The 27837-nt window shown below is 48.8% G+C and overlaps 1 protein-coding gene across 3 annotated transcripts in view; it reads left to right on the top strand.

Moving 5' to 3' along the window:
* FGF12 (fibroblast growth factor 12) overlaps positions 1 to 27837 on the top strand; it is a 232866-nt gene that overhangs the window by 115940 nt on the left and 89089 nt on the right. The window contains exon 1 of one of the 3 annotated variants that reach the window (XM_063337439.1): positions 11255 to 12183. The exons of the other annotated variants lie outside the window; for them this stretch is intronic. Coding sequence (XP_063193509.1) covers positions 11985 to 12183 — 199 coding nt within the window. The 5' untranslated portion in view covers positions 11255 to 11984. Of the gene's footprint in view, positions 1 to 11254; positions 12184 to 27837 lie in introns of those variants that run through there. 3 annotated transcript variants of the gene reach the window in all.

The raw sequence follows: 27837 nt of genomic DNA, 5'->3' as shown, positions 1-27837 counted from the left end.
GGACCTGAAAGTTGTTGAAGGTAATGAAGTGTCTATGAAATATGCTCTTTCCCAAGGACGTGTTTGTGTTGCGTATGCTCCTTTTACTGCTACTGTCTTCAAGCTTCTTTACCTGCATCTCTAATGAGGAGGCAGACACTGCCCTGGTAGCTACAGATCTTCACACTTAATTTCCTAAGTGCCTGAGTTTGTCATGAAGAAGTTGCTGCAGACTTTAAAGTAGCTGTATTTCTCAGTCACTTCATTGTCAGATCAGTCTTTTCATGGGAGGGCACCTTCTTGCGCCCTATGTTTAACAGCATTTGAGGTGGGCTGGAGTGGGTATTAGAGGCACCGGCTTCTAGAAGTATCTGCTATAATGGACTGAAGAAATAATGCATTTGCCTCTTAACACTGAGAAGGGAGCATGTATTATTGGTTTTCTTTAACAAACAGAAAGTTCCCCAAAGCCACGCAAATGGGAGACAAAGCTTGCATGACACTTATGAAAACAAGTCAGGGAAGAGAGAGAGAGAGAGCATCCTTGGAGCCAGGTCACAACTAACCCACCGACACCACTGGTGGGAGGCATAAGCCAATCCTCCTCCAGGCTGGAACTGCCGAACACGTTTTGCTTCACTTCCTTTGGGGTGGGAGTTTTTCTAGGAATTCAGGGCCTCTGGGGCTGATAAAGAAAGAGACAGTAGTGGGACCCACCTCTGCTGAGCAACAGGGACCTTGGGAGCTAGGTGGCTTCTTAAAAATAATTTTGTGCCTCTTTTTCCCTGGTGCAGAGGATCTGAGACTGTAAGAGTATCAGGATTTCAGCCCCTCTGTTGCCCTGGCCCTCTTTCAACTCTGAAGGATGCTCTTTGAGGAGAAAATCCCAACATGCCTCTGCAGCTAATGGATAACTGGTCATCTCCGTGCAGAGTGCTGATGATCTCTGGTGCCATATTGCCACCTGTACCCAGCACAAAGCCATGTTCTCCTTAATTACTGACAAAAATGTCTCTTCAGAAGCCTCCCAATAATTACTCAAGTACCCACTTAAGTGGCTTTTAATTTAGGCTCCCCACCCCCACACTTGTACATTTTCCGATTGCCAAGCACAGCTAGTCTTATGTGTAAGCTTCTGCCAAAAGAAAACGCAAATAACTTGCCCCCTGGTTTGTACTACCTTGCATGAACTTCGGTGAGCCCAGAGCATCTCAAAAGATGGTATTTCCAACAGGCTAGAGCAGGAGCATTCAATCATAATGAAAGATGAAGGCTCTTATTGTGAGTTTCCCTGCGTCCGACAACACTTGGCAACACTACAGAACCTTTTGTTGGAGTGCTGCTGGCTGCTGTGCCAGATTGTCTTGTTACCGGCGGCTGCCCCTTGCCCCTGCGCCGGGGCAGGAAAGTCGCACAGCGAACAGCTGCCCCAGGAGTGTCTACGGGCTCCTGTAAACGCCGTGGGGCAGGTGGCATGGCTGTGGCCACCGGGCTGGGTGGCACAGGAGGGGCAGCCGACACTGTCACTGGGGCAGTGCGGAGGGAGCATTCCCAACTTTGCAGTCTTCTTTTGGGGGGGTAGAAAGGGAAAATCAGGGGATCCTGTCCTCTCATCATGAAGGACCCGGCTGTGTTCAAAAGGGAAGGGTTTAAGGCATGACTTTGATGGGTAAGCAGGGTTCATGCCTGTTTCTCCATGCCTGATAGAAGGCGTTTCTCCTCTTATTTCTGCTGTTTTACAGGCGTATTCTCTGGACACTGAATTCAATCAATGACTTGTCTGGAGCAGGCTCCAACAGCCCTTTAACTGAAAAATATTTTTAGTGTTACGTGATGGAATAAGACCAAAGAGACACTTGCTCTTTCCCTGAAGTAAAGAAACGTGTGTATGAAGAGGGAGGGCAGGCAGACATGGCCAGAGTGGAGGAGAGAAATCACACTGTACAGGAATTCCTTGTCCAAGACAGGAGCTATAGAGAGATCGTGAATAAAGGACACAAGGCAACAGGGTTGTCCATGTCCAAAAGCTATTCTTGGAAAGCCCCAGAAGAGCCCTACAGAGTGGTTAGAGCAGCTATTGCAGCTTTTGCTTTAAGCACTTCAGGAGTTCAGCCGTCTGAGGGCAGATAAGGCCAAAGCTGTAATTTTTGTCAGAGACACATGTATGAGTGATACAGGTTGGAAGACTGTGATGGATGCCTGCAGAAGGAGCAGACAAACTATTGGTAGTGGTGTTGTTTTCACTGAAAAATGCCACTTTATCAAAACCATGGGAGGGAGAAAGGAAATAGTAATTTCAGAAGAGCCCTTTGCACAGGGATTTAAAGACCCAGTTTCATGCCCTGCTGTGCCTAGTGCAAAAGCAGAGATTTGAGTCTTGGGCTCAAAAGTGGTGAGACCGCCAGTTCCACCACAGCAGTGGGTTTTCTTGCTCTTCTGGCATTTCATAGTGAGCTCTGAAAGGTCTCATTTTCATTCCTCATGGGGAAGAAACGTGAGTTTTAACCCAAGATTTTCTGCAAAGTGGATTTCTGTTCATATTATCTCTAATACTGACTGATGCTCGGTGAGTCTCAGAAGTCAGGCGGAAGGAACTATTTGTGATTGTGCCGTCTGGTCTCCTGCTTCACTCAAGTCAGGACTGCGCAGAGCAAATCCAGTAAGTCCTCTGTGATAGGCATACCAATAGGGCAAGAAACTTCTAGATAAGCGGGATTTGGACTAGATGTTAGAAAGAGCCTTTCTTAGCTGAGGGTGGTGCAGAGACACATTCCCAAGGGAGCTGTGGGATTTCCACTGCTGCAGGTCCCTAAGCAGGGATCGGACCAACCTTGTAAGCGATGATGAAGGTGCTGCTGGCACGGTACAAGGGTGACCTCTCCCAGGGTCCATTGTACCCTGTGTGCTATGGTATCAGCTCATCTATTTTTGAAAGAGGTTGGCTCTTAGGGCAAAATGATAGAGAATCCATCACAATTCTTGCCATATCATTCTCTTGATGGATTACCTTTGCTATTAACAGTAAACATGAGCCTTGCCTTGACTCATAGCTTCCAAATCTCATTCTGACTTTGCTAGATTGAAAGAGCCCCTCCTTTTGAAAATGTTCTTCCTGAGAGGTGAGAGATTTATCAGACAGGGCCAAGTCTTCTCTGTCATTCACTTGGATACAGATGACCTCAACCATTTTTCTTCTGTGGCCAGATTTTTGGCAACAGTAAGCTATCAGTAGCCACAATATTAAGAGGCTAAATACAGTGGAATACCAAGAGCATTTTCACAGGGTGGCCCCATGTGAATTCTCTGGAGATGTCGTTTTTACTGCAAAAAAGAGACTGAACTGCTCGAGCGTTTCACTATACCCATATTCTATCACAGACTCTCTTGGAGCTATGTTCTGATCCCTGCCACTTCTGAAGTGTAGCAACCAGACTTTGTGACTTCTGTGATGCCGGTGTTTGCTGCACTGGGTACAAATGTGACAGAGCATTTCTCTGCTCCCCATTGCTCCATGCGTGCACCCATGGACTTGGGCTCTCCTAATTGCAGGTCTGTGGAGAAAGCGCCTGTTCGGCTGTATCTCTCTCATGGTTCCCGGTTCCCAGATTCACTGCTTTCTGGGAAAAAACAAAGTGCCCGGTCTTAAGTAATGCAGACTGCACAATTTATCCCCAGAGGTTTGATCTGGCTGTGTTAAAATGAAACTTGTTTCTATGAACTCAGTTTCCATGTCAGTTCAGTTTAGTCTCTTCACCAGACCTGCTGCGATCATTAATTACTACTGCATTAGTCTTTGTATCCTTGGCAAACTTAGGTTTGCTTCCAGGCCACTGATATCTTTATTAGTGTCTGGATTGCAGTAGCTGTGAGAGTCCGGGGAGAGAGGACATGGGATTTCATTTTACTGGGGAGATAAAAAAGTTGATTTATTGCTGGGAAGGGAAATAAATTCCAATGCAAATAGCAAGAGGTGTGTTTGGAGGCCAGGGGTATGTGTGGGAAGTGATGTATTCACCCAGATCCTTTTTAGCCAGCACTTTAGGTCAGCGGGGGGTGAGGAAGTCTTCAAACCTTGTCCTAGGCGTATGACAGCTGTAATCTCTTATTTACATTTAGTGTTGTGTATGCCCTTGCAGTATGCGGGAGAAATAAGCAGGTTTGGTTAAGTAAGATGCAATCTGGATGCATGTAACTTCAGAGACATCCTGAGGGCAGGATTAATGTCCCAGCACTCCTGTTCTGCAGAGCTGGATGGCAGGTTTTGTCAGAGTCACTGCATTTCCCACGAGCTCTCTGAACTGCAAGGAGTCTTTGCTGGGTGAGAGAGCAATGGGCTGCGCCTTTGAAGCATTGCGCTTCTGACCCAGCAGGATCAGAGATGTGACCTGGCTCAGGATGCGAGTGCTGGGCTTCTTATGGATTTGGAGGCTGCATGAAGGGGCAAGTGAAGTTTTGGGTCAGGGAACTTCCCAAGGTTTCTTTAGGTTTGGAAGAATCCATTATGTGCAGATAGACATGGGTCTGGAGAGACTTTCTTATATTTCCTTGACAGCTTCTGTCTCTTCCTCCTCTCTTGGCCTATGCCAGTGCAACACACGTGCATTAACAAGGCTGATGTCTCCAATCTCCAGGCCTTGGCTTGCTGTGGAGCAGACGGTCCCACAGCCCTGCTGGAGGAACGCGATAGGGGTTTCATTCTCCCTCCCTTCTTTTTATCATTCTCGATCACATAATCGGGCTGTTTTGCCTCAGCCAAGATCTAATCAGGAAGGATCTGTTTGACTTTCAGCAAAGTCAGCTTGATAGAAACTTTAAATTGAAAGGCTTTTCCTGACACCCTTGAAAATGGTTTTGGTTAGAATCAGTGTCTGGCTGCATGGTTACAACGTGAGGAGGTTTCACAGCGTGAGGAGCTTTCCTTCCTCCCATGGAGGGGGAAAAAGCATGGGCAGCCCTTTAGACCTTCTGAGCCCAGGGGTTTGGAGGCCCTGGGCCTGAAAATGCACTGTCACTCTCCCCTCTCAACCCAGACCACATCGCCTTCAGGCAAATGAGATGTAAAGTTAGACACAACCAGTTCAATGTCCATGGGAACTGGGTGCCTCTTGCGTTATTGAAAGCATAGGCTGAAATGGGCTACAGGCTGTCATCAAATAGCATTCAAAGACAGTGATGGGGATGGCCGGCCTCTTCTAGGGAGGGGCAGGTTGTAGGAGTTGTCCTCTTCCTGAAAGTGCTGCTATCCTGAGGTCTGAGGGCTAGGACTTTGCTTCAGACAGAGCAGGACATGATGTGTGTGTATTCAGTCTCAGGCTCGCAACTGGGGTTGTTGAATGGGGGCTGTTTCACATATTTCAGTCTCAAGCTCCTGCTCTGCATTAAAAACCCAAGGGATGTGGTCTTTTCCTCTGCCTTGGATGCTGTGAATGTAGACTTAAGACCTGGCATGAAATCTTAAGTCCACACTCTCCCTCTCTTCCTTGAAGTTCCTGTGGCTTAGGGCTATTAGATGGGTGGCCATGGGTTAAAAAGTCCCTAAGGCGGCAGATAGAGGGAGTTGCTGAATGTTGGGAGGAGACCAGTGAGGAAGAGGAGGTGGAGGGAGGATGGAAGGGAGGCAGATGTCTGTCCTGTCTTTCGAATTCAGCAGCTATAGTACAGGCAAGGAGGTATGCTTAGGTGGGTGCTTCTAAGCCTGGAGCAGCTGGTTGGCTGTGTGTCCCTTGCTGAGGAAGAGAGGGCTCTCAGCTCTGCCTTGTGCAAGGTTATCTGTGAGTAGAGTACCAACCCTTTCATCGCTCCTTGATTGGAGACCCTTCAGCGAGGCCTCCTCCCTGCATTGCCCTAACGACTGAAGTGCTGCGTGGGAGCTGTCAGCGGGCAGGTGTTTGCAGGCCCTTTCCCTTGGACTCCTGCCATAACTACTGAAGCCACAACTGGAGCACATCATTGTAAGGACGGCAGTTTTTCATGCCCTGATCCCATTGGGAAAGGCAACATCAGAATGGCTGATGAACAGGACTGTTGGGGTGGGCTGGTAACAGCAGCTTTGAGATGAGCCCATCTTGAGCCATGTGGGACAGGCACTGACCTGTCTGCAGGGAGGTCTCCGTGTGTGGGAGTGGTTTCAGATGCCCCCCCCATTGCTACTCCTTTTCAGGATTTGTTTCGGGGAGACAACCTTTACAGCAAGTTACAGGCAGCAGAATCAACCCTAGATGGTGTCCCTTCCTGCTGTTTCCAGCAGGTGCTTCCAGAACCCAGGAGACAAAGCCTGTTCAGCCATACGTGAGGCTTCTGGAAGAAAAATGCAACGTGGCATTTTCATTCCTCGATAGCCACAGTTGCCTTCAGCGGAGCAAAGCTTTCTTGGGTTCCCCTGCCTCCACCTGGTGCACGCAACAAGTCACTGAGGAGAAATAAAACCTTGTGTTAAGTAGAAATCCTCTTTTAAAAAGGAACAAAATATATATGAACATATAAAAGCCGAGTAGAATTATTTCTTTTTCTGGGCTCCAGCTGGTTTTGTTGTGTTGGTGCTGCCTGTGGCCCTGTTTTTGCAGCAGCGGTTTCATTCTGCAGCCTGCGTGACTGCTTACCTGCCACTTGCTCTAAGACACAGACAAGCCCAGCTTTTCCCCAGGCTAGAGCTGTTTTTAAAGACACTGGGTAGGCTAATGAAGACTTCTCGTGATGAGTTGCAAATTTTGTTTTAATTGAATCTTTGAAGCCAAAAAAAGGGGGTGAGGGGCCCATTAAATAAATTATTTTAATATAGCAATCAGATGATGCAGGCTCTTCTGTGTTTATTAAAAGGCCTAGTCAGCTCAGCGCTCAGCTGTGCGAGAAAAGCCCAGAAAGCCAGCCAGTTTTCATTCGCCGCTGCTGTTTTAGGGCCAGATCTCTCTCCCCGAACAGCATATTTTTAAGCGGCCATGTGAATTCTTATTAGGCATCCAAACATAGATATAAAACCATGCATTGTAAACAGAATTACCCTGCTCATAAAATGAGCAAAATACTGTAAGGTCTTTTCTTTATCAGGTTACCCAGGCGTGGTTTTTTTTTTTAAAAAATAAAAAATAAAAAAATCCACCCACACAGAAAGACTGGGGAATGCCAAGGCTGCATGAATTTTAATTATGCTAGACATGCAACAAGGGGGCTACCTTGTAAAGAATAAAGTTAATAAAACATGGATATGGGCTTAATTCTGCTTAATAAGCAGCCCTGGCAATGCACACTTTAGATGTAATTTACACAGCGTGGAAATTGGGTACAATTCTTAAGAGGTGTCTGCATGCAGACTTTCAAACTCAACAGTGCCTTCCTATTGGAAGAGATTTGTTGCTATGCTGCTGTAAAATGGTGAATTAGGCCATTCATAATTATTGGCCAGAGACGGGCGTCTTTCTTTTTCCTTATTCAACTACAGCAATACGCATGTACATTTAAAAGTGGTATTAAATTTAAATCTTTTCCTTAAGTTTCAGGTGTGCATTTTCAGTAGCTATGCAGACAAAAACGGCAAAAAAACTGCGTATACATCTATCTGTATGTAGTTAGCTCTCTGTGTACAGAATTAGGAAAGCAGAGATATGCCTAATGACTGAATCTACAGAACATAGCCCATGGCTTTTGAAGGCTCTATGAAAAATAAACAGGATATTCTGTTAGCAACCCTGCGGGAATTATTGCACTTCACTAAGGAAAGATGCCAATAACCTCCGTTTTGACCTAGATAGATTGTTCTGTTTAGGAAGGTAAGGGAATGCAATTCTAGATCTCTTCTCTGTTCAAGCCACCAAAGCCGTGAAATTCAGCCAGGCCTTTGTTTTAAACCTCAGCACTGAGGACAGAAGAGTTTATTTATCAAGTGAGCAAAACCTCGGAAATGACAGTGTCTTGAAATGTTTATATTGGCCTTCTTCCACAGCGAGTGCCTAATGCATAGGCTCCTGCGTGCTTAGGTGGGGACATTTAATAAGCATTGTGAGCCTGATTCTCCAACAGCCGTGAGGAGTCTGACCCTCTGCCTGCTCCGGGGCGCGGGATGGGGCCTTTCTCCACAGAGTGCAGGAGAAGCATTGGCCATGTCTCTCCAGCGTGATCAAAACACTGTCTTGCTTCTTCATTTTATGAATCAGTGCTATTCTCTCCTTCCCTCTTCAAAGTGCGTGCTGTGCAGCTTTCCAGAGTGGGACTGGAGGTGAGGAGGGAGCCCAGGGGAGAAGAGGCAGGGGAGAAAAATTGCCATAATAATTATATAATACAGAGATTATTATATTATATTAAATATAGATAGATAAACATGTAAAAAAAATATTCACCGTAAGAAAAAATGCCACATTGGCTCAGTTTGGTCAAACAATTCAGCTTCCCTTGTCAGCAGTGAGAAATGCCCCTGGATTCAGCAGGAGCTAGCTGGTATGGAACAGTGTAGGCTGCACTACCCTCAAAGAGGAACATCTGATACAGAAGAAAATGGGAGATATTTTGAGCCCTGTTTATCCGAATGAAAGCTGAAGGAGAGAACTTCCAATGGTAGCGACCAAAGCACTTGGAGGCTTTTCTGTTTTACTCGGCAGCCCAACTAAGGTAATGTTTCACCTGCAAGAAGGACAGTGCAGGAGGGACGCAGTGCATGATGAGAATGGCCTTCAGTTCTCCAGCTCAAGACCACTCTGGGCTGCTTTGGTGTTTGTAAAAGCATGGGCTGTTCAGAAAATGTGAAGTTGGGGCAAGATCCAGAGTGGTGCAGAGCAGATGCGCATGCCGGTAATGTCACTAGGTGTTCATGGCACTGTGCCCGCGTTCAGAACCAAACCCTGTGGACTCCTTGGCCATCTATAAATAAAAACAGACCTGCGTGTTAGCAAACGCAACATTACATTCAGTTTCACAAGCTTTGCTTCAATTTAATTCCATTACTGCAGAGACAGAGACCTGGGAGAAGCATTTATTCTTAGAGCTGCAGCAACTCTCTTTTCAGATGCACAAATCACCAGAAAAAAAAAAAACAAAACAAAAAACCAACAAAACCCAAACGTGTCACCAACTTTATTACTGATTAGGATCATTTTTAAGTGCTGAGCTGCTGCTTCTAGTTTACAGCTACACAAGAAAACAAATTAGCTGCATGCCAAAATAACTGAAACTTATCTAATATGAGGGGGTATAAAACAGCGTTCTTTCACCAGAGATTTGAAGACTACAGGCAAAAAAATATCCTTATATATAGACGGAAAACCTCTTTCTGGGGAAGATATCAGATTTGCTCACATCCTTTGAAGATGGAGCTTTGGATAATTCACTGGCAGTTCAGACAGTGATTCTCTGATTGCAAACAGCTTTCTTTAGGCCATGCCTGTACCTTGTACTGCAACATTCTTTGATGTCAAGTGAAATAATCTGGCAGAGAAAATTAAAATATGAAGCATTTTAGTTACAGGAAAGGGAAGAAAAATCTTTATTGATTGGGACAGTGAAATCTGCTCAAAAAAAGTTGGCAGCAGTTAAAAAGAGATCAACAGCCAAACATTTATATCTCCCAAATGGTTTTCAATATCTTCCTTCCCTGTTCTCTTCTGGAGAACCTGATTCCATCTCCTTTTGGCATGCACAGGGATTAAATCAGGAAGAAATGCCAGAGTTTAGTTAATCTTTATGGACATAGTGGGTGGTTTTTACAGTTGCCTTTTTTTTTTTTCAATACATTGTAATAGTTGAGAACTGAAGTTCTTGCAACAAAGTAGTTACAAGGATTATTTTATTTAAGTTGGTAATTCCCAGGGGGTGTCACCAACTGGTTTAAAGTGCCCTCTTCAACCGGATACATGCTTCATCCCTACAGCACACGGGGCTCGATTCAGTCTTATCCTGCCACTGGTACTTCCCACAGTGTAGCTGGGGCAGGTCTCCTCTTCCCAGACGAGATCCCCTTTCCCTCCACCCTGACCGCTGTGCGCTCCCCCAAAATACCTTGCTCAGCACCTTCCTCCCGTACGCTCATTAGCTGTAACCTGGACCTGAAATATGGAGAGCGCCGTTCTTATGGCAGCAACAGCAGTTATTTATCTGGATAACCAGAGACACATTTCTGCATCTTAAATTTTGCTCGGTGCAGGTTTGCGGCTGGAGATACGAGGGAGCCAGCCCAGCTCATGCGGGAGCACCTGCTGATAAATTGGTGGTGTGCCTTGGGACAGCTGGCACCAGAGGCAGCCTGGTGCTGCCCACCACCGCAGTGGGCTTGCGGGCCCCCCAGACGAGGCACCGACCCCCCCCCCTTCCCCGGCAGCGCAGCCCTTGGGGCGCCGGGGGCTGTCGCCCTGGCTCTGCTTGCACGGAGAAGCAGGGAAAGCCGCGGAGATGCTCGGCTGCTGAGGCTGGGTGCTCGGGCACCTACAGCAATGGCCGGGGTGGCTGCGCAAATCGCAGGCGGCTCCCTCGGAGGGGGCGGGTGGGGCTGCGGCTCCGGGGAAGCCCGGTTCCCCGCGGGGGCGGCGGGCCGGCCCGGGGGCTGCCCGGGCGGCGGGGCAGAGCCGCGGCGGAGCTGCAGTTGCCTCCCTCTGCCTGCGCGATTTTTTCTCATCCAAACCTCGATCACGTACGATTGCGTAGAGGAGGGCGAGCGGGAGCAGCTGCAATTCTCCCCGAACCCGGAGCCCCGGCTCCAGCCCGGCACCGACCCGCCCGGCCGCCGCGGGGCTCCCCGCCGCCTTGGCAGCAACCCCGCGCTGCGTGGGCGTCCGGGGGGGGCATCCCCGGCCCCTCCCTCCCCCCCCCCCCCGGCCTCCCCCCTCCCGGGCCGGGCCGGGCCGGAGGATGCGGGCGGGCGGCGGGCGCGGCTCGGCTCCTCCTCGCCCCGCCGCCGTCGGGCGGCACCGCGGAGCATCCTAAGCCCCGCACGGAGCAGCAGCGGCAGCCGCACCCCCCCGCCCTCCACCACCTCGTCCTCCTTCTCCTCCTCCTCTTCCTTCCCGCCTCGCATCGCTCCTCCCGCCGCGGCAGCCGGGGCCGGGACCGCCCCGGTGCCGAGCGCTCCGCGGCCTCCGCCGGGCCGGACGATGTGGGTTGCTGCCGTCGGGGAGAGCCGCTGCCGGGGCAGAGGCGGCGAGCAGGGCTGGGGGAGCTGCGCCAGCCATGGCGCTGTGAGCCCGGGGTGCCGAGCTGCGGCGATGTGAGCCCGCACCCGCGGCCGGGGCGCCTCTTTTTTTTTTTTTTTTTTTTTAAATTTAATTTTATTGTATCGCCTCTTTTTTGTTTGTTTGCTGGCCTGGTGCTTTTTCCCGTGGCTGCTTTTTCCTTCCCCTCCCGCCCTCTCTGCGAGCGGAGTGGGGAGGGGGGGAAAAGAGGAAGAGGAGGAGTGCAAACAGAAATGCAGCGCGGCTCGCCCTGAGCCCGGCCGTGGGAGCGGAGCGGAGCCGCGTCCATGTGCGCGCATCGCCGCGCCGCGCCTCGGAGCCACCGCGCTGGGGCCGGGGCTGGCCGCGGGCCGCGGGGGCTCTGACTCATCCCACGGCCCCTCGCCGGAGGGCGGCCGGCGGGAGGAAGCGCCGCCGCCTGCGCCCGGGCGGAGCGGATCCGCGCCGCAGGGACCCGCGGATCCTCCGCGCCTCCCCCCTCCCCTCCTTTGGACACAGCTGCCGCCGGCGGATCTTTGCAAGCGGGGCAGCCGCCTCCCGGATTTACAAGGCGCGGGGGAGCCTCCAGCCCGGCCGGGGGGTCTCGCCGACGGCCGCCCGCGCCGGGATTTGCGCTCCCCGGGGACAGACCCATGGGCGGCGGGGTCCGGCGGCCAGCCATGGTTGTTAGCCCGGGCGCCCTGCTCCGCCTGGCCGGCTGAGCCCTCCCCGGCGCCGGGAGTCGGGGCTGCAGCGCGTTAAGCGGGGTGTCCCCCGTTCCCCGTCCCCGCGGGGCGCGGCGGCGGCTCGGCCCCAGCGCGCCCGGGCGGCGCCCCCCGGAGCGGCGCGGAGCGGAGCCGGGGGGGCCCATGAGCGGCGATGGCAGCGGCTATCGCCAGCTCGTTGATCCGGCAGAAGCGGCAGGCGAGGGAGTCCAACAGCGACCGGGTGTCCGCCTCCAAGCGCCGCTCCAGCCCGAGCAAGGACGGGCGCTCCCTCTGCGAGAGGCACGTCCTGGGGGTCTTCAGCAAAGTGCGCTTCTGCAGCGGCAGGAAAAGGCCGGTGAGGAGGAGACCGGGTGAGTACGGCGGGCCGGGGCCGTGGGGACCCGCTCTGCGGGGTGGGGCAGCTCCGGAGCCGCCGGGGTGGCTGCCCCGCGGGCGGGGAGGCGGCCCGGCCGGTCCCGGGGCTCCCCTGGCACCGCCAGGTGCCGTCTGGGGACAGGTTTGCTCCGCGCTCAACTTTCGCCTGGGTCCTGGAGGGTCTCCTTCCCCGGGCTGGTGGGGTGGGTGGGCAGAGAGCAGCCCCAGCATCCCACTGCCGCTGTCCGAAGCGTGAGCAAAGTGGGTCCTCCGGCAGGAGAGACCCTGCGGCTTAATCCGTCCTACCTTAAACCAAAATTGTATTTTTCCACCTCTCTGTAGGTATGCTTTTTAAACAGTCTCCTCTTATTTTCTGCATAGTGACAAGGAAATCGATAAACTGAGGATCAGTTAGAATTGTGGTCATTTGGTAACTAGATCCATCAAGTGCTACTTCTTGAGCAGAGTTGCATAGGGAATTCCATGAGCTCAGAAAGCTTTCTAGATGGCAGCTGCACGACTGTTGCATTTAACAACGAGCTTGCAAGGACCTAGAAATGCATTTTTGGGTAGTCTCTTTTTCCTTTCTTTCCTTTGTCTTTGTGTGTGTCTTGGTTCCTTGTGGAAAACTTCAGCCCTAGTGTACGTGTTGCTCACATTTCCACGACGGAGTCCCACCACCCACAGTTTCAGTTCTGAGCAATGCTTTGTGCTCTCAGCTGTCCTTGGTAGGCGTGAGAACTACCTGGCAAGAGTAGGCCCTCTGTGATTTCTCAGTGGAATTATTATTTGCATCTTCCTTTTTTTTTTTTCCATTGCTATAAATCACCACTAAGGTAAGAAAGCAGCGATTGGTTTGAGAAGCTGCTGTGAACATGTGCTTTTCTCAGGTGTCCGTTAGTATCACTGTTAAAAAAGAGCGATGCTCGTTTACTCAGCTCTTCGGGATGTACCATCAACCTGTGTAATCCTCCCATGTTTTCCATGTACATGAATATTTTGTTTATTGATTAGTCTCTTCATGAAGCCCCTTCTCCACATCTGAAGTCTGTCAGTCACGACTCTACAGCAGAGTGTCAGAGCTAGCTGGGGGCTGCTCTTCTGGTCTGTAGGTTGAGGTACGTGACCTGTGCTCAAGTGAGGAACAAAAAGAAATAGGGGGAAAGCCTCTCACCATAGAAGGCCACTTACTGTTGTCACCAAAGGGAAAAGAATAATTACTCTGGATTGCTGTGGGGCAGGGACTATATTTAGCTAGCAAAACGCTTCAGGGCTTGCAGTGCATGGGTTAGGCTGTGAAAGCCAGACTCATTAGTAGTCTGTTAAAGCAGTTACCAAAAGAGGATGCAAAATACCTGAAATACAGCATGACTTGAAATATTCAAAGGGAAAAAAGTTGCCTTTTTTTTTTTTTCTCAAGTTATGATGAGTGGTATCTTGCTGGACCATCCTATGTGTTAGTTGACCTGTGAGCCCAGCCCCAAAGATGGCTCTTGCCCAAAAAGTGTGGTCATTTTGTCTCAGGAATCACTCTTTGTAGGATCAAGAGTGACACCTGGGAGTCTCACTAATTTTTTTCCCATTCCTCGTTCCGCTTCATCTCCATCTCCTATTGAATGAGGTCCCCCAAGGACTAAAAAGGGTAGGAAGTCTAGACCTGTTACCTAGATTTCAAGATGCTTCGTCGCATTAAAGTTTGGGTGACTTTTACAGCAGGGTGCGGTTGGTGAGTCTTTATTGAATTGATCCTACCACAGCCCTCCCAGCTGTGCAGGTCCAATTCTGCGTCCTTTGCACTCACTCAATACCTGTGAAGAATTGATGAATTCTTAGAATTCCCTCAACTTGCATGGACTTCCATGCTGAGGAAGGTGTTCAATAACTTACAGACCAGGATGATTTAAGGAAAACTTTTTATTGACTTAGAAGAAGGATCAATGCTGCTTAGTGCTGTGAAAATAGACCTGTTCAGTCTTTAGAGTTGTCAGTCAATCACTCGTAACCAGTACTGTATTCATTTTATAAAATAAAGTAGAGGAATTAAGTTGCTTTAAAAAACTTTCCTAGGCTATGGGTGGTGTCTGTTTTAGTTTATCCATCTTTTAAATAGGGATTTGTTTCAGTGGTACATCCTATTTCTGGACTCAGGTATGCTGGTCAGAAGGCAGTATGCCGCTCGGTTTGCTGCTACTTGGATTGTTTATTCAGGGAGTGTATTGTGCCCAGATAACTTATTCATTGCAGAGTTGCTCTTCTGCATAGAAAATGATATGCAAATTAATTGAAACTGGTTTAAAGAAATGTGCATACATTGTGCAGTGACCCACAACCCCAGTGATTATGTGTACTTAATGATATGCTGGCTCAGTAGTTTGCAAGTCAGTGAAAGGAATGTGAGAAACATCCATGTTCAAAAGGGGTACAATCCTATTTGGAAATGGTACGGTTCGAGGGGAACTATCTTTACATTTTTAAACATGACCTCATTTTATGGCTATGGGGAGTAACTGTCAAAATACTTCATGTTTACAGAGTGATTTTCATCTCCAGTACTCAACAGGCTCTACCAAACGGAGAGGATTCTTCCCATTTTACAGAAGGCGAGACCAAGGCACGGAGCAGTTACCTGACACAGAGACCTAGTTCCTGCTGCTGGTTCCAGCACGCCGGGCTTTGGGCCCCCGCTGCCAGTGAGGTTACAGTGCGGCAATGGTGGAGCTGTAGCTACTTGCACCATTACAGAAATACAGCTCCCGTGGCGGTTCATGTTCCCTTTGCTCTTTGCTTTTGCAAAAGTAACTGTGTGAGCGTACGTCAATTAAGTGTTTTTTTAATATGTGACTCAAACAACGCTCTAACTAAAATACTCAGTAGAAATGTGTGTGAGCAGAGTTACATTTTGCACTGGTTGGCACCTTGTGCTTCGTTTTGCAGCTTGTGTGAAGCAAGAGTGAAATACTCCTGCTCTCGTATGGGAAGGGAGAATTCGCACCCAGTAGAAGTTCAGGCTCCCTTGGTGGTGGGCATGAGCAGTCGTGGGTTTTGGCAAGCTACGGGGAACCAGGTCTGTGCGGGACATCTTGTATAATCAAAGCTATCAGCTCCTAGGGAAAACAGACTGCAGAAATGTCTAATTTGTTAGTTGCAATAAGCACCATATTGTGAAACGAGTGTCGTCTGCCTTTTTGACGGGCAAAGGCAGTTCTCTCTCATGCACGCTCTGTGTTCTTTTATATCTCTTGCCTGTATTTGGCTCTAAGATAGGATTTCTCAGTTTAAGATAGGCCAAATAAGGGTGTTGAGTGCTGTGGACTAAGCTGAAAATTTGGACACATGGCCTTAATCTCATTATTGTGAATTAGTACGGGTCATTGGCTGCAATTGTGTAGGTGCCAAGCAAAATACGTGTATGGTGAACAGTACCTGTACAATTGTACGTACAAAGTACAGCTAGAAAAGATTAAATGATGTACTTTGCTCTGACCGTAGTTAACTTGATAGAGGATTCAAAATAAATTGCTGCATGGCGTGGCTTTCTGGTGCAGGTTCAAGAGATGGATCCTTCATCAGGGAATGATAGAGCCAAGACGTGAATGCAGAAGACTTGACAAAGCAGCTCTATGTGACTTCTTTGCCAACACATGGTTGAGCCAAGTAGTTGCATCCCCTTTGCAGCTTCTTCATCTCTTCTTCAGCTGTTTTGGAGCAGGCTGGAAGCCCTGGGCTGGTGGGTCCGGCTTGTTTGTGAAAGCTGTGGCTGTTGATTCACCAACCTTCTTCTTGGGCAGAGCTTACCCCAGAAAGCTGAGGTGGAGTTGCCCTTCTATCCTGCCATGGGCACTGGGGGCCTTGCATGAAAGGCAACAGGCTGGAGCATCAGACACAGCATCTGTGGGCGTTGGTGGGAATTTTATCTGAGTGAAGCCCGCTGAAAGGGTGTCGTTGCTTGAGGTAATCGTATTTGGATTCAGGCAGCTTTGAGTCAGGCGGTGCCAGGCACCGGTGTAGCATCGTCTCTGTCCCTTCAGGCGTTGCTTCTGTAGACAAGTTTCCAGCTCAGAATGCAGAGTTCAGTCTCCAGCAGGTTTTTTACCCCAGGAAAAAGAAAAAAAATTCTGTGTTGGTTTTTTTTTCCCTTTTTTTTTCCCTTTCTTATGTATATTTTGTGCTCCTCCAGGGAAAGGATGCTTTTCCTTAAGGAAATCTAAAGGCTTCTTCCAAAGTTAAGAAAATGGCTCACATATAGAAAAAAAAGCAGTAACTTAAAACATGTTTTCCCTTTGTGGTGTTTTTCATTTTGAATAATAAATGGAGATTTGGAATTTAAAATCTAAGTATGTGGATATTTTTGCAGCAGTATAAGGAAAATATAAGAGGAACCTTAGCTGAAGGACACAAGGACTTTGTTCATTCGGAGATTCATTTAAAACATTTGAGAAGTCTGTCATCTCTGCAAGCTGTTAAATTCCCTGAATTAAATCCTAAAGTCCTTTCTGATTTCATGCAGGCTGAAAATTATGATTGAAGCTCATGAAAAAAACCACCTTTTTAGCTCCCCCTTAAATTTGTCATATGCCTTGCCTTCTTTTATGGACTTGTTCATCTCAGAACAGCTGTAATATCTGCCTAACCTGTGGAATTTGGCCCCTCTGTTGCTAGTGTCCTGATGCCAGCTACGTTTTCTCAGCGCATAGCTGCCGTCTGCAGTAGGATTCAGGCTGGATCCCAGCACTTTTCCATAGGGTGTGTATACACATCTGGGTGTGCGCCCAGCCAAGGCGGGGTCCATCACATCCTTCTGCCTGCTCCTCCGCAGAATTTGGTGCTGTGCCCCATCTCTGAGTGGCTGGGGGGAATGGAAATGCCTGGAAATCCCGGCATTGGTGGCCAGTAAGAGTTCTTAGAGGTACTGGCTGAGAGGAGGGCAGGAATGCCAAGTGGCCAGCCAAACACGAGCGTGGAGAATGTCAAAGGGAAGGGGCAGAACCTTGAAGGCGTGCATCCTTCTTGCTTGGGGCAGTCTGTCGGTGAGGTCTGCCGTTGGTGCTGTGAGCTCCTTCTGCACCCGCTGGTGCTAATGAATGCTGAAATAATCAGGAGGGGGGGAAAGGCTTCCTCCTGCTCGTGACAGCTCGGCAGATGGGTTTCATTTTACCAAATTGATCCCCGGGGGTGGTATCGCACACGTTCGTGACTTGCAGATGTGGTGACTGTCACGGTGTGTGTCTGTGCTCGGTTACCGGGGGGGGTCCGATAGCAACCCCGAACCCTCCGCTCTAAAATCTGGGGAAGAACTGCAGGCTCACGACTTCCTCTGGAGCATGGAAAACTCAGCGGCCAGCCTGCTTCGCAACAGCTTGCTGGTGAGCATGTCAGTCAGTAAGCCACCTCGTACTAGTTCTGGACTGGTTGATGCCAAGAAAATCCATGGAAGTCATCCAAGCTCCTAGAGGGATGGATATCTTCTCTCCCCATGGCCGCAGGGGTAGCTGTGCTTGTGGGAGCAGTGAAAATCATTACCAGCAGAGGAGGTTCACCATTAGAGCAATACAAATGATTGATTCCTCCATCACCAGCCAAATGAAAAAGTCAGGGTGAAAAGAGGTTCATGAGTGATTATTTTCCCTCCCCATAAAATAGAAGATCCTTATAAATCAGTTTATCATTGACTGATATAACTGATTTTTCTTTGGAAAAAAAGAAAAGTGCAATTTCATTTGGAGGATTTTTGTATGTGTATATATCTTTAACTTTCAGGTATACTTCTAAATTAAATGTTTTGAAAAAAAACATAACAAAAGCTTGAGTTCCAAAAACAGAAATGAAGACAAGATTTTCTTCCTTCCTTCCTTCCTTCCTTCCTTCCTTCCTTCCTTCCTTCCTTCCTTCCTTCCTTCCTTCCTTCCTTCCTTCCTTCCTTCCTTCCTTCCTTCCTTCCTTCCTTCCTTCCTTCCTTCCTTCCTTCCTTCCTTCCTTCCTTCCTTCCTTCCTTCCTTCCTTCCTTCCTTCCTTCCTTCCTTCCTTCCTTCCTTCCTTCCTTCCTTTCCTTCCTTCCTTTCCTTCCTTCCTTCCGTCCTTCCCTGAATTCAGCATGAATTTAGAATAATTTCAGTAGGCCAGATACTTTTTTTTACCATATTTTTTGCCATATTTTAACAGATAAGATATCTATTATAAAAATAATTCAACAGCTTGACTTGGGCAGCATGGAGGGCAGAGCTGCCATGGGAGCTGAAGAGATTGTAAGAATCTCGCTCCTGTGAGAGACAAACACAATCGTGAGTCTCACTTCGTTGAGGAGCAAGTGCAAACTCACTTCGGCTTATTTTCTTCTGTCCCCTCCCCAGATGGGCACATCATGAACTGCCAGATAGCATGGTGGCCAGGTAGCCCTTTGTTCCATCCCTCTGGCATTCGTTCCATTTGATCTATCCCTCTGAACAGTCATGTGCACATTATTTCTAGGAGTTTCCTACTCCCGCACAGTTGAAGCCAAGCTGTGATTTGTTATTATTAAAATCAAAGCAAGAATTTTAACAAGCAAAACATGTAAGAGATTGACATCCCTTTCATATTTGCAAGCTCCGCGGCTTGGCAGGAGAAGGTGTCCAAGAGAGCAGTTCAGGGAAAGCAGCTCCAGAGAACTAACCTTTAAATACACATACATTTCTCTACGCTCCGTGTTCCCGTGTTCTGTCCTAGCATCGTTGCATGGCTGCATTACTGGTGTGCCTTAATCTTGCAAGTCTCTTGTGAAGTGACCTGTACCACAACCCTCTACTCTGTACCTGGGCTGCAGACACTGCAGTCTATCAGGGAATGGTACCTTTATACTCTCTTCTCCTGTTTAATGCATGGTTTGTCTCTATTCCCTAGCTAACACTGTATTCTTTGTAGTAATACATTATCCTTTCTGGGTATAAAGCAAACTACTACATCTATTGTTTTACCTTTACCCTGTTCTGGCACGTAGCACAATTCTGAAATAACTTGGCCTTTCCGGAGGCTGGTTTTACTTTGCATCTCTATTAAAAGCTGTAATAGAGCCATGGACACACTTTGTGCCCCTCACCCAGCAAACACCGCTAGCGGGGGCTCCTAGAATAAATTCTTTTCAACGGGGGGGTGTTGTGCTTTGAGAGGAGTCAATGTGGCCATTGAATTTTTGCAGCATGGTAGCAGGGCTGTAGGGCTACAGCTTCCCAACAGTACTGTCTCTGAAAATAGCAGCTACGACACATTTTTTAAATGGTAAACCAGAAGGCAGCTTTCTAGAGAGCTGTGGAACACGACTGTGGTATTCACTGTTCAGGCAGACCACTCCGGCTTTTCCAGCCCCCACGCTGCAGCATAGACAAATATCTGCCTGCTTGTTCCCGGCACTGAACTGGGGCTCTCCGAAACCCTGATGGAGCTTATGTGGCTGCTGAGAAAATTCATCTGGAAGTGCCCTGACACCTGTCAAGACACCTCTGCTGTCCTCCGCTTATTCCAGAATGTCCTGGCTAAAGGTGACAGAGGGACAAAGCCACGGGCTCAGAGGCAGAGTGGTGGCCTGAGCCCTGAGCCCTTCTTGTCCTCGAGCGATGGGGAAGGCTGGCTCCATGCAGCGCCTCCGGGCATTTCTGCTTTCTGCCCTTTCCCCAGGGAGTGTGCTGGGCTGCGAGGTGGGGGTTAGTGCTGGAAACAGCATCATCACTGAATGGGGCTTCGCAGCTCTGTTCCTGCAGCTGCTCTGTGGCTTTGGGTTTGTCGCTTTCCCCCAATATCATGGGGAGATGCCTGCGCCGCTGTGCCTGGGGTCCCTCTGAGGAGATGCTGTACAGGGTTGTGTTGCTCCTAGTAGAGCTTTAAGTTTGGAGAGTGTCCTGCTCATGTGTAGACGCTGGCTTGGGTCAGGGCAAGGAGGGTAGTAGCAGTAGCAGCTCCTCTCTCTTCTTGGCAGCACATTCATCTGTTGCGCCTGAAGCTGTATGTGGGAAGAAGAGGGGATTTTGTCCAAGGGACACCTCCTTCAGAGTTTGCCTTGCATCAGTGCCCCATTCTCTTTCAGCATTACCAAGCACAAGGACGAACTCTATTTTGAATGGTCCTTGGCACTGTCATGCTCCCAAGAAGAAACCCTCAGCTGAGGACCTGTGGGACTTCTCTGGCCAGAAGGTGGGCAGCCGTGGTGAAAGGAGGGGAGCGGTTATGCTGCCGCCTGCCCGCGCTCCCCAGCTTTCTTCCTGGGCTCTTTTCAGTGCGATGGTTCATGTTTGGAGTGCTTGGCTCCATTGATAGATGTCAGAAAAGGGGGGATGGGAAATGACTGGTTGCCTCCAATGGCTAGGGGCTGGATTTGAGGATGAAGATCCAGGGCTAGATAAAGCTGTTACAGAGATGGAGAGCAGAGAGCTTGCCCCCATCACACAGCATCATCCATGGAGCGTGCTGTGCAGAGCTCTCTCCCGTGGCACTCCTGTCTCCCCTCCAGCAGCGTGCTCTGGTAAGGGGATGTGTTACATCCAGTGGACGGCTGCATGCTGTGAACTGGCAAAATATCCTCAGAGAGGCAATATAATTCTGTAACTTGTTCCTCTTTCCAAGCTGAAAGCTGATTGGGATCATGATAAAGATGAAAAAACCCCAGAACCTTCCTTTCTTGAAATATTTAAGCATTTTGGATTGAAATGAAGGTAGAAAAGAGCCAGGTCTCGGGGTTAACAGAACATGCTCACTTAATTGATATTTATCTAGAACAGCATAGTTTGCAGTCCCCTACCTTTTCTGGCTGCACAGATAGTTTCTTTGCTTAGCAGTTGCTACTCATATTGTCCGAACTGCCAAATAAATACGATTCCTTTATTCCCCAAAACAAAACTATTTGCAAAAGGTCAAGCAGTACAGGACTGCGGCAAGTGAAGCCAGGCTGCAAAAAGCCAGTCCATGTCTTCCAGAAAATTGAAAAGCGGTAGAAATTAGCAAAAAGACACAGTGGTTTTGGCTTCCAGGGACCGGCTCGGGGTTGGGAAGCGTACAGCGGTTGCTGAAGGATGCTCCCCGGGGACTTGGGAGCCACTGGGCTGCAGGAGATGCAGGGATCACACATTGGCAGGTGAGGGACTTGGAACATCCACCCGCTTCCGAGCCGGTCCTTTCCCTGGCACAGCTCCTGTAACCGGATCGGGGTCTAAATTGCTGGCTGCCTGCACCCTCCGCCTCAGTTATCGATCTGCAGCCGTTTGTGCGGGCATCCTCTGGTGACCGACATCATGCTCTTGTGGGGATTTTCTGTGACAGTGGCTAACAGGGCTGGCAGAGCGTGCGGTGTAACCACCAGAGCTCTGCTGTCTTTTTGTAGTTTGGTTTTATGCTCTTCAGTACAGGGTCTCCCTGCTGGCTAACATACAGCATCGTTACTTAAAAATTTATAAACATTTATTTTGGTTGTTATTTCATTTCCTTCTGTGCCACTCCTATCTTCTCCGTAAACATTTCTTCTACTATTTTTCTTTCTTCAAAAACACAGATATACTTCCTATGATATAAATTTTAGTTTCTAAAGCTAGAGCCCGATAGTGGCTCCTGAATGATTAGAAACCACCAGGTGAAGCTTGAGAGCTCCTGAGCTCTCAGGGGGTGAGTGGCTCCCGGGCAGCTGGAGGAGCAGGAGCTGCGTTCAGAGACCTGTTGGAGAGGCAGATTTTCTGTTCGGGCTCCATCTGCACCGTGTCATCCTGAGCACACTCATCCCCGGGGAGGGAGCTTGCTGTTTGCAGCGCTCCTCCGAGACAGCAACAGGGCAGGCTGTGAACCTGCCTGTCTCGCTGGAGTCCTCGTGGCTGCCCGACATCGGGAATGAGGTGTTTGTAGTGAGATTCGAACCTTGAAACCCCAGCCTTATTTAAAGCAGAGCTTTAGGTGGAATGGGGCGGACGATGGCTTTCTTGCACTGCCAGGGTTTTCATTAGGTTGAAGGAAACCTCTGGCTCAGATGGAAAATTAAAATCATTCTGCAGGTAAAAAAAAGGTGTATTTTCACAAAGCAAAAGGAAAGAAGAACGAACTTTGAGTCACATGGTGGGTTTGGGCCATTTTTAGCATGATCTTGCTCTCTGAAGTGTAATGTTTCAAACCAGAGTGGCACAAGCAGCATATTTTCTTTATGCATCTGGGTGTTGTGTAAGATCTGTCGAAATTCAGTAACATCATAATTTTGGGTCAAAAAATGCTTGCAAACTGCTACAGGAATGCTTAAGCTGCATTAGTGCAGTGATAAAAATAATATCTTATAGTACAACCTGACTGATTCAAGCTTTAATTTTTCCACATCACAGGCTCATTACCTGTTAAATAAAGGAGTCTCACACCTCTCATCCCCTTGGAAAATGCTGCGGGAGCGCATGAGGAATACCGTAGCAAAAGGGGACGTTATTGCCTGGTGTTACTGAACGCTTGCAGAGTGACACTGAGACCCAAATTTTACCCTGAGTTGCCATCCAGTGACTACCCAGGGCTTTTCTGTCTGGTCTGGTCTGGTAGGACCAGGTACCCTCCCCAGGACAATAGCATCTTAAGTGATTCATTTCTGCTCAGTGCTTGTTGATAGCATGTTCCGTCTATTTTCTGTTTTAATGAATTTACTTTTCTAGGTGTGTGGAGTGGGGTGGAAGAATGACGTAGCCGTTTCCGTGGTGTGTTTTGTTTGTGTGAGGGACTTCTCGGCGCTTCTGCAGTATTTCAAGCCTGTTGGATTGATGGGGCAAGCGGAGAGATTTAGCATCTGAGAATAGCACAAATCACAGCGTCGTGGCAGGCGTGAACAGCAGGGATGGCGTCTGCTCTGCTCGTGTGAGGACTATTAGTGATCTGGTGCCTTGCGTGGGGCACTTCAAGGTGAGGGGAGCCGGGGACTCTGTTGTGGAACCCTTCAAAAACTCGGGGTGTAGAAGTGTGATAATGTCACCACGTCGTGGTCACCTAGCAGCAAGGCTGAAGGGACCCCCAAGGCAGACTAGTCCAACCGCAGCCCTGCACTGACACCAGACGTACGTTCCCCAGACAGATGTTTTTTAACCTGTCTTCTACATCTTCCCATGGAGCAAATTCTAGAAAGAATTTCCTAATATCTAAACCAAATCTCTGTAGGAAACCAGGAAGAAATCTGCTTAATTGACAGTGAAGAAGTTTTATGTCGCACATTGGAGTCAACAAAACACAACACAGCCTTTCTAACTGTACAAGCGGCAAAGTGCTGCCACAAGCTTGCCCTGGATTTCTCACCCATCAAAGAACTCCTTCAGGACTCGTCTGGGTGATGCGTGGCCCTGTAGGAAACCCTCTCCCCCTCCATCCCCTTTTGTAGGGTGAGCGGTGCTGCAGGTGTAGGGAGAGGGCAGAGCTATTTTTCCACTTCTCCCTCCTGCCAGCTCCAGGCAGCAAAGCCCAGCAAGCAGCACCTCCAGGCATCATCCTGCAAGCCTCCCTTCCCACATCCCCTGGGGACAGCATAGCTGTGACCCCTTCTTCGCTGGTATGAGCTTTGGGCTCAACCATCCCTCAACCTAAAAGCTCTGCAGGATGGAGGTACACGTTTGCTAAATCATCTTGCAGCACTTGAGCTCTCATTGCTGGCATAGGGAAGGTCTGGATTTTACTCCCGATGTTTCCCCTTTGTGGATGCCCGCTTGCGAGCTGTCACAACCCATGGGGGCCAGGGAGGAGCCACCATGAAGGAGTACACGCTTGGTTGGTTCATGGAGTCACGTTTGCACCAAAATGAAATGCGCTCCGTGATTGTGGGCTCACACATAATATTTATGCTATCCTCTGTTTCGCTCTGGGTGAATATGTTGTAATTTTGGCTAATTACACAATATGTCAGGAATAATTGCAGGGTGTTCCTCAAAATAAATAATATATCTTGCGTGCTCTGCTATCCATACTTATAAGCATGCTGTAACCTTCGGTAGCCAAGGCATTGACAGCTTAGGAGCTGTAGCTACAACTTCTTTTCCATTAAACTTCTCATTTTTTAAATTCCCTTACCTGAAAAAGTTCACCCTGCATAAATTCTGGAACAGCGCTACATCTCTCTTTTATGCTTTCTGTTTCTGTCAGGCTTTGGTTTTCTTCTCATTGGAGCTCAAGTCAATACAGGTGTAGAAGATTGCCCTTTACAGGGAAATGTTTTGAAATTTTGACTGCTGGTAAAACACACTGGATCAACAGAGCAACACAAACTGTGTCCTGGGGGAGGCAAAGACAAGCCCAAGAGTACAGCTGTATTAAGAATTGATTTTTTAGTTCTCTGGTCAAATAAAATAAGTTTATAGGGAGGAGGGGATTCAGATCCAATGCAATATTTCAGTCTACTTAAAATGAAACTTTGACTTTCATCTCCAACTCTTTTAACATCTTTTTTTTTTCATTACATTTCCAAATAAAACATTGTCTCAAAAGAGACAATCAAAACTTTTACCATTTCCAGATCTCCTTTTTTTCTCCGTTAATGAGATGGAGTTTGTGTATAGCTTCAGCTGCTCTTACTCTGAATTTTTCATCAAAATATTCAGCTAGACAATTTCATCCACAAATAGTCAGCAATTCTGTGCCAAAATAACTGGTGTCAGTTAGGCCATCAGTCCTCTTCCCCTTGCCACCCCATTGCTTTCACCTGCACTGGTCTTTGGGGACCTCTTTTGGCCCGGCAGTGCTGGAGATGGTGGTCTCATCCTTAGCCTGCGTGCAGGGACTGCTCAGAATGAGTAGCTCATGTATCATGGACACTAGTTTGGCATTTACCTTCTAGGAAAACCCATCAAAGACTTTGGATCTCTTTGTCCTTGAGCCTTGGACCTTAGGTGGCTGTCGCATGAGGTCAGGAGCCTGGGGAGCGAGTGAGCTGCAGGGTGATGTCTCTTAAGTCCTAACATCCATAGGCTCCTAGGAAAAGGGGGGTCTGGGAGAGACATGTAGCAGTGGTCTCATCTTGCACCCCTGATTTTCAATGCGTTATATGATTCCTTTCTCTGCCCCTTACCTTGGACTTGTATTAATATCCGTGTAAAGCTGATTCCCTGGACATGGGAGAGCCCGTGTGAATGCCAGTGCTGTGCAACCCCATCCTTTCCACCTACTCTACAAGTGAGAAATAGACTTCCCTGGAGGGACTTATCTTTGTAAGAGCAAAGCAGGCGTAGTGCAAAGCTTTGTGCATGTCTCCTCCTTGGTAGAAAGGGTGCAGGCAGGCAGCTGTGCTCAGTGCTGGAGGGCTAATTACTATTCCTCCTTGCAGGCATCAGCACAGGAAAGGAAATCACTTCTCTGGATGCTCTTTTTGCCTACAAGGTGCCATTCTGCTCTAGTGACTCACTGATGGTGACAGCTTTGATGGGTGCTGTCATTGGCTTGAGCCCATCATCCCTCTGAGTTAGGGAAATGTCATTTTTGGAAGCTTGTCCTTCAAACGCAGAGGCCACCCCTGTCAGCACAGCCTGTTATTTCATGTAACACATCCTGGAAACACCAGTTGTCTCTCTGTAGTTATTAGCCCTGGGTGGAGATTTGCACTTGAGATGAGTAAATACACGAGTGTGCCATGCAGCCCTATTGTCCCAGAGTCATTTTCTTCTCAAAATAAATTCCCTGTAATTGGAGGGTGACGCTAACCCCGTAATCACATTGAACTGGAGCTGGGCATGGCCTTCATTCTGCATTAGCGGGAAAGGAGCTGGGATCAACTGTTCAGTGTCCCCAGAGTCACAGACTTTGGGAATAAGTCTTAGTGTCAGTCCGTTTGCATCTCTCCATCCTACTCGCAGGCTGGGTGATGTGCCCGTGTGTTGAGCTGAATGGCTGTATCTAAACTGGTATCTGTCGTGGCAGCTTTGCAAGGTGGGGCTGGATGCCTGGCTTTGCTGTGGAGCCCCTCCTAATGCTTGGGCAGCCACCGTTGCCCACCATGACTTGATGTCCGGGCGGGCAGCCTGAGGAGGCATCCGAATGCAAATGCCCACCAATGCTGCTCACCTCCCTCGGCTCTGCAGCTCATTTGTCCTCTCCCTGCCTGTTACTCAGGATGCTGCAGGCTGCATTGCCCAGTCCATCCACGCCGCCTGCTTGTGGGCTTCCTCGAGGCAGAGTGTGTCCTTCTGCTCTGAGCAATTTTGCTGAGTGTAGCCACAGAAGCTATGGAAAACATTTTTATGGGGCTGGGAAACATCCTCCCTCCCTCCGCCTGTGTGCTTTTCTGCAGTCAGTGGCTCCTGTGGGAGCTGAAAATGCTCAGCGCTTTGCAGCAGGATTTCCTACCTCCGCACCCGAGTGACACAGTTGGAGTGTCCTCCAGGATTCCCGCGTGTGGCTCAGGAGGCTTCGACCTGCTTCGTGCCCGACTCACTGCAGGTGCAGTCACACACACCCGTGCGCAGCATCGGCTAAAGGCTCACGCTCTGCCGTGGTCACAGCTTGGAAGAGCTGCACCCCTGGTCTTCAAGGGCAGCAGCTCCCAGCGCAGCTGCAAGTGCTGTTATTCCTGAGCTTCCCAGTTTGGGTGGATTCAGTGAATCATTGTAGTGAGTTGAGCTATTAAACTTATGCCAACAGTGAGGCATTTAATTGGAGACAGCCACTTACTTCATCTTAACTACAAACACCCTGAGAACTTAGTAGCTCCTGGCTGGGAAAAAAAACCCCAACATTTTTCTCCCTCAGCTTTTCATCTTCTCTTTCTCCCTGAGTTCTGTGCTGATGCCTGTCACCATAGTAATCTGCATGGAGCTCACTGATGCGTTTTTGTGCCGAGTTAATACAAGCCTTCATTAATACTGTACTTCTGAAGGAGGGATTTCGGTGCCCTTCTCTGCCTGTATGTGTTTGCAGTATTTGACATATCGAGTGTTCTGGAACCCATCCTTTTCAGGGGAGGGGAACTGCAGTTTCTGCAGTGGCACTTTAAACGTGGAGTTAATCTAAGTAAATTAGGAGCAGTTTACGCTCTGACTTGAATGCTGGTTTTGGTGCGTTAAGGGTTTGAGTGCTGGTTGGGTGAGTCATAAATCAACCTCCCATTATGACAGCTGCAGCCTGAATGGGGGAAAATAAGAATAATGGAATGTGTAAATTCCAGGCTAAAATGTTTAATTGCAATAAACAAATGTTTAAAGAACATTTAGGTGAAATATGCTCCTGAGATGTATTACAGTTCCCGTGTTTGCAGTCACATCCTCAGCAAAACTGTTGCACAGGCACAGCAGAGAGTCAGCGTTGTGCCCAGCCGTGGTTCACATCAGGGCTGGAGATGCTTCCTGCCTTTGCCGGACCAATGTCCTTAGCGGGTACCAGAGGGACTGCTTCAGGAGCCTGCTGCTGGCATCTCTGACAGCATTGCTGTGCTAAGACCAGGCAGAGGTGCTGGGTCAGAGCGTGTCCCGCTGCAGAAAAAGAGAGCAAACAAACGGGCAAGTGTTCTGCCGAAATCACGCAGCCGGTACCTTCCTTCTGCCTCATTGCAGGTTGCTGAATATAAAATGGCTGCTTGCCGTCTGAGCTAGCAGAGTCCTCTGTTGTTCGACAGCTCGTTGTGCGGAGAACAGTAACCCCCAGAGCTACAGAGTTTATGCCATAACTAACACAGAGTACTGCTGGCACCCAGCACGGTAACTTCT

Source organism: Chroicocephalus ridibundus, chromosome 6 (genome assembly GCF_963924245.1).
Source record: "Chroicocephalus ridibundus chromosome 6, bChrRid1.1, whole genome shotgun sequence".
Lineage (NCBI taxonomy): Eukaryota > Metazoa > Chordata > Aves > Charadriiformes > Laridae > Chroicocephalus > Chroicocephalus ridibundus.
This window is presented reverse-complemented; position numbering and strand designations above follow the sequence as displayed.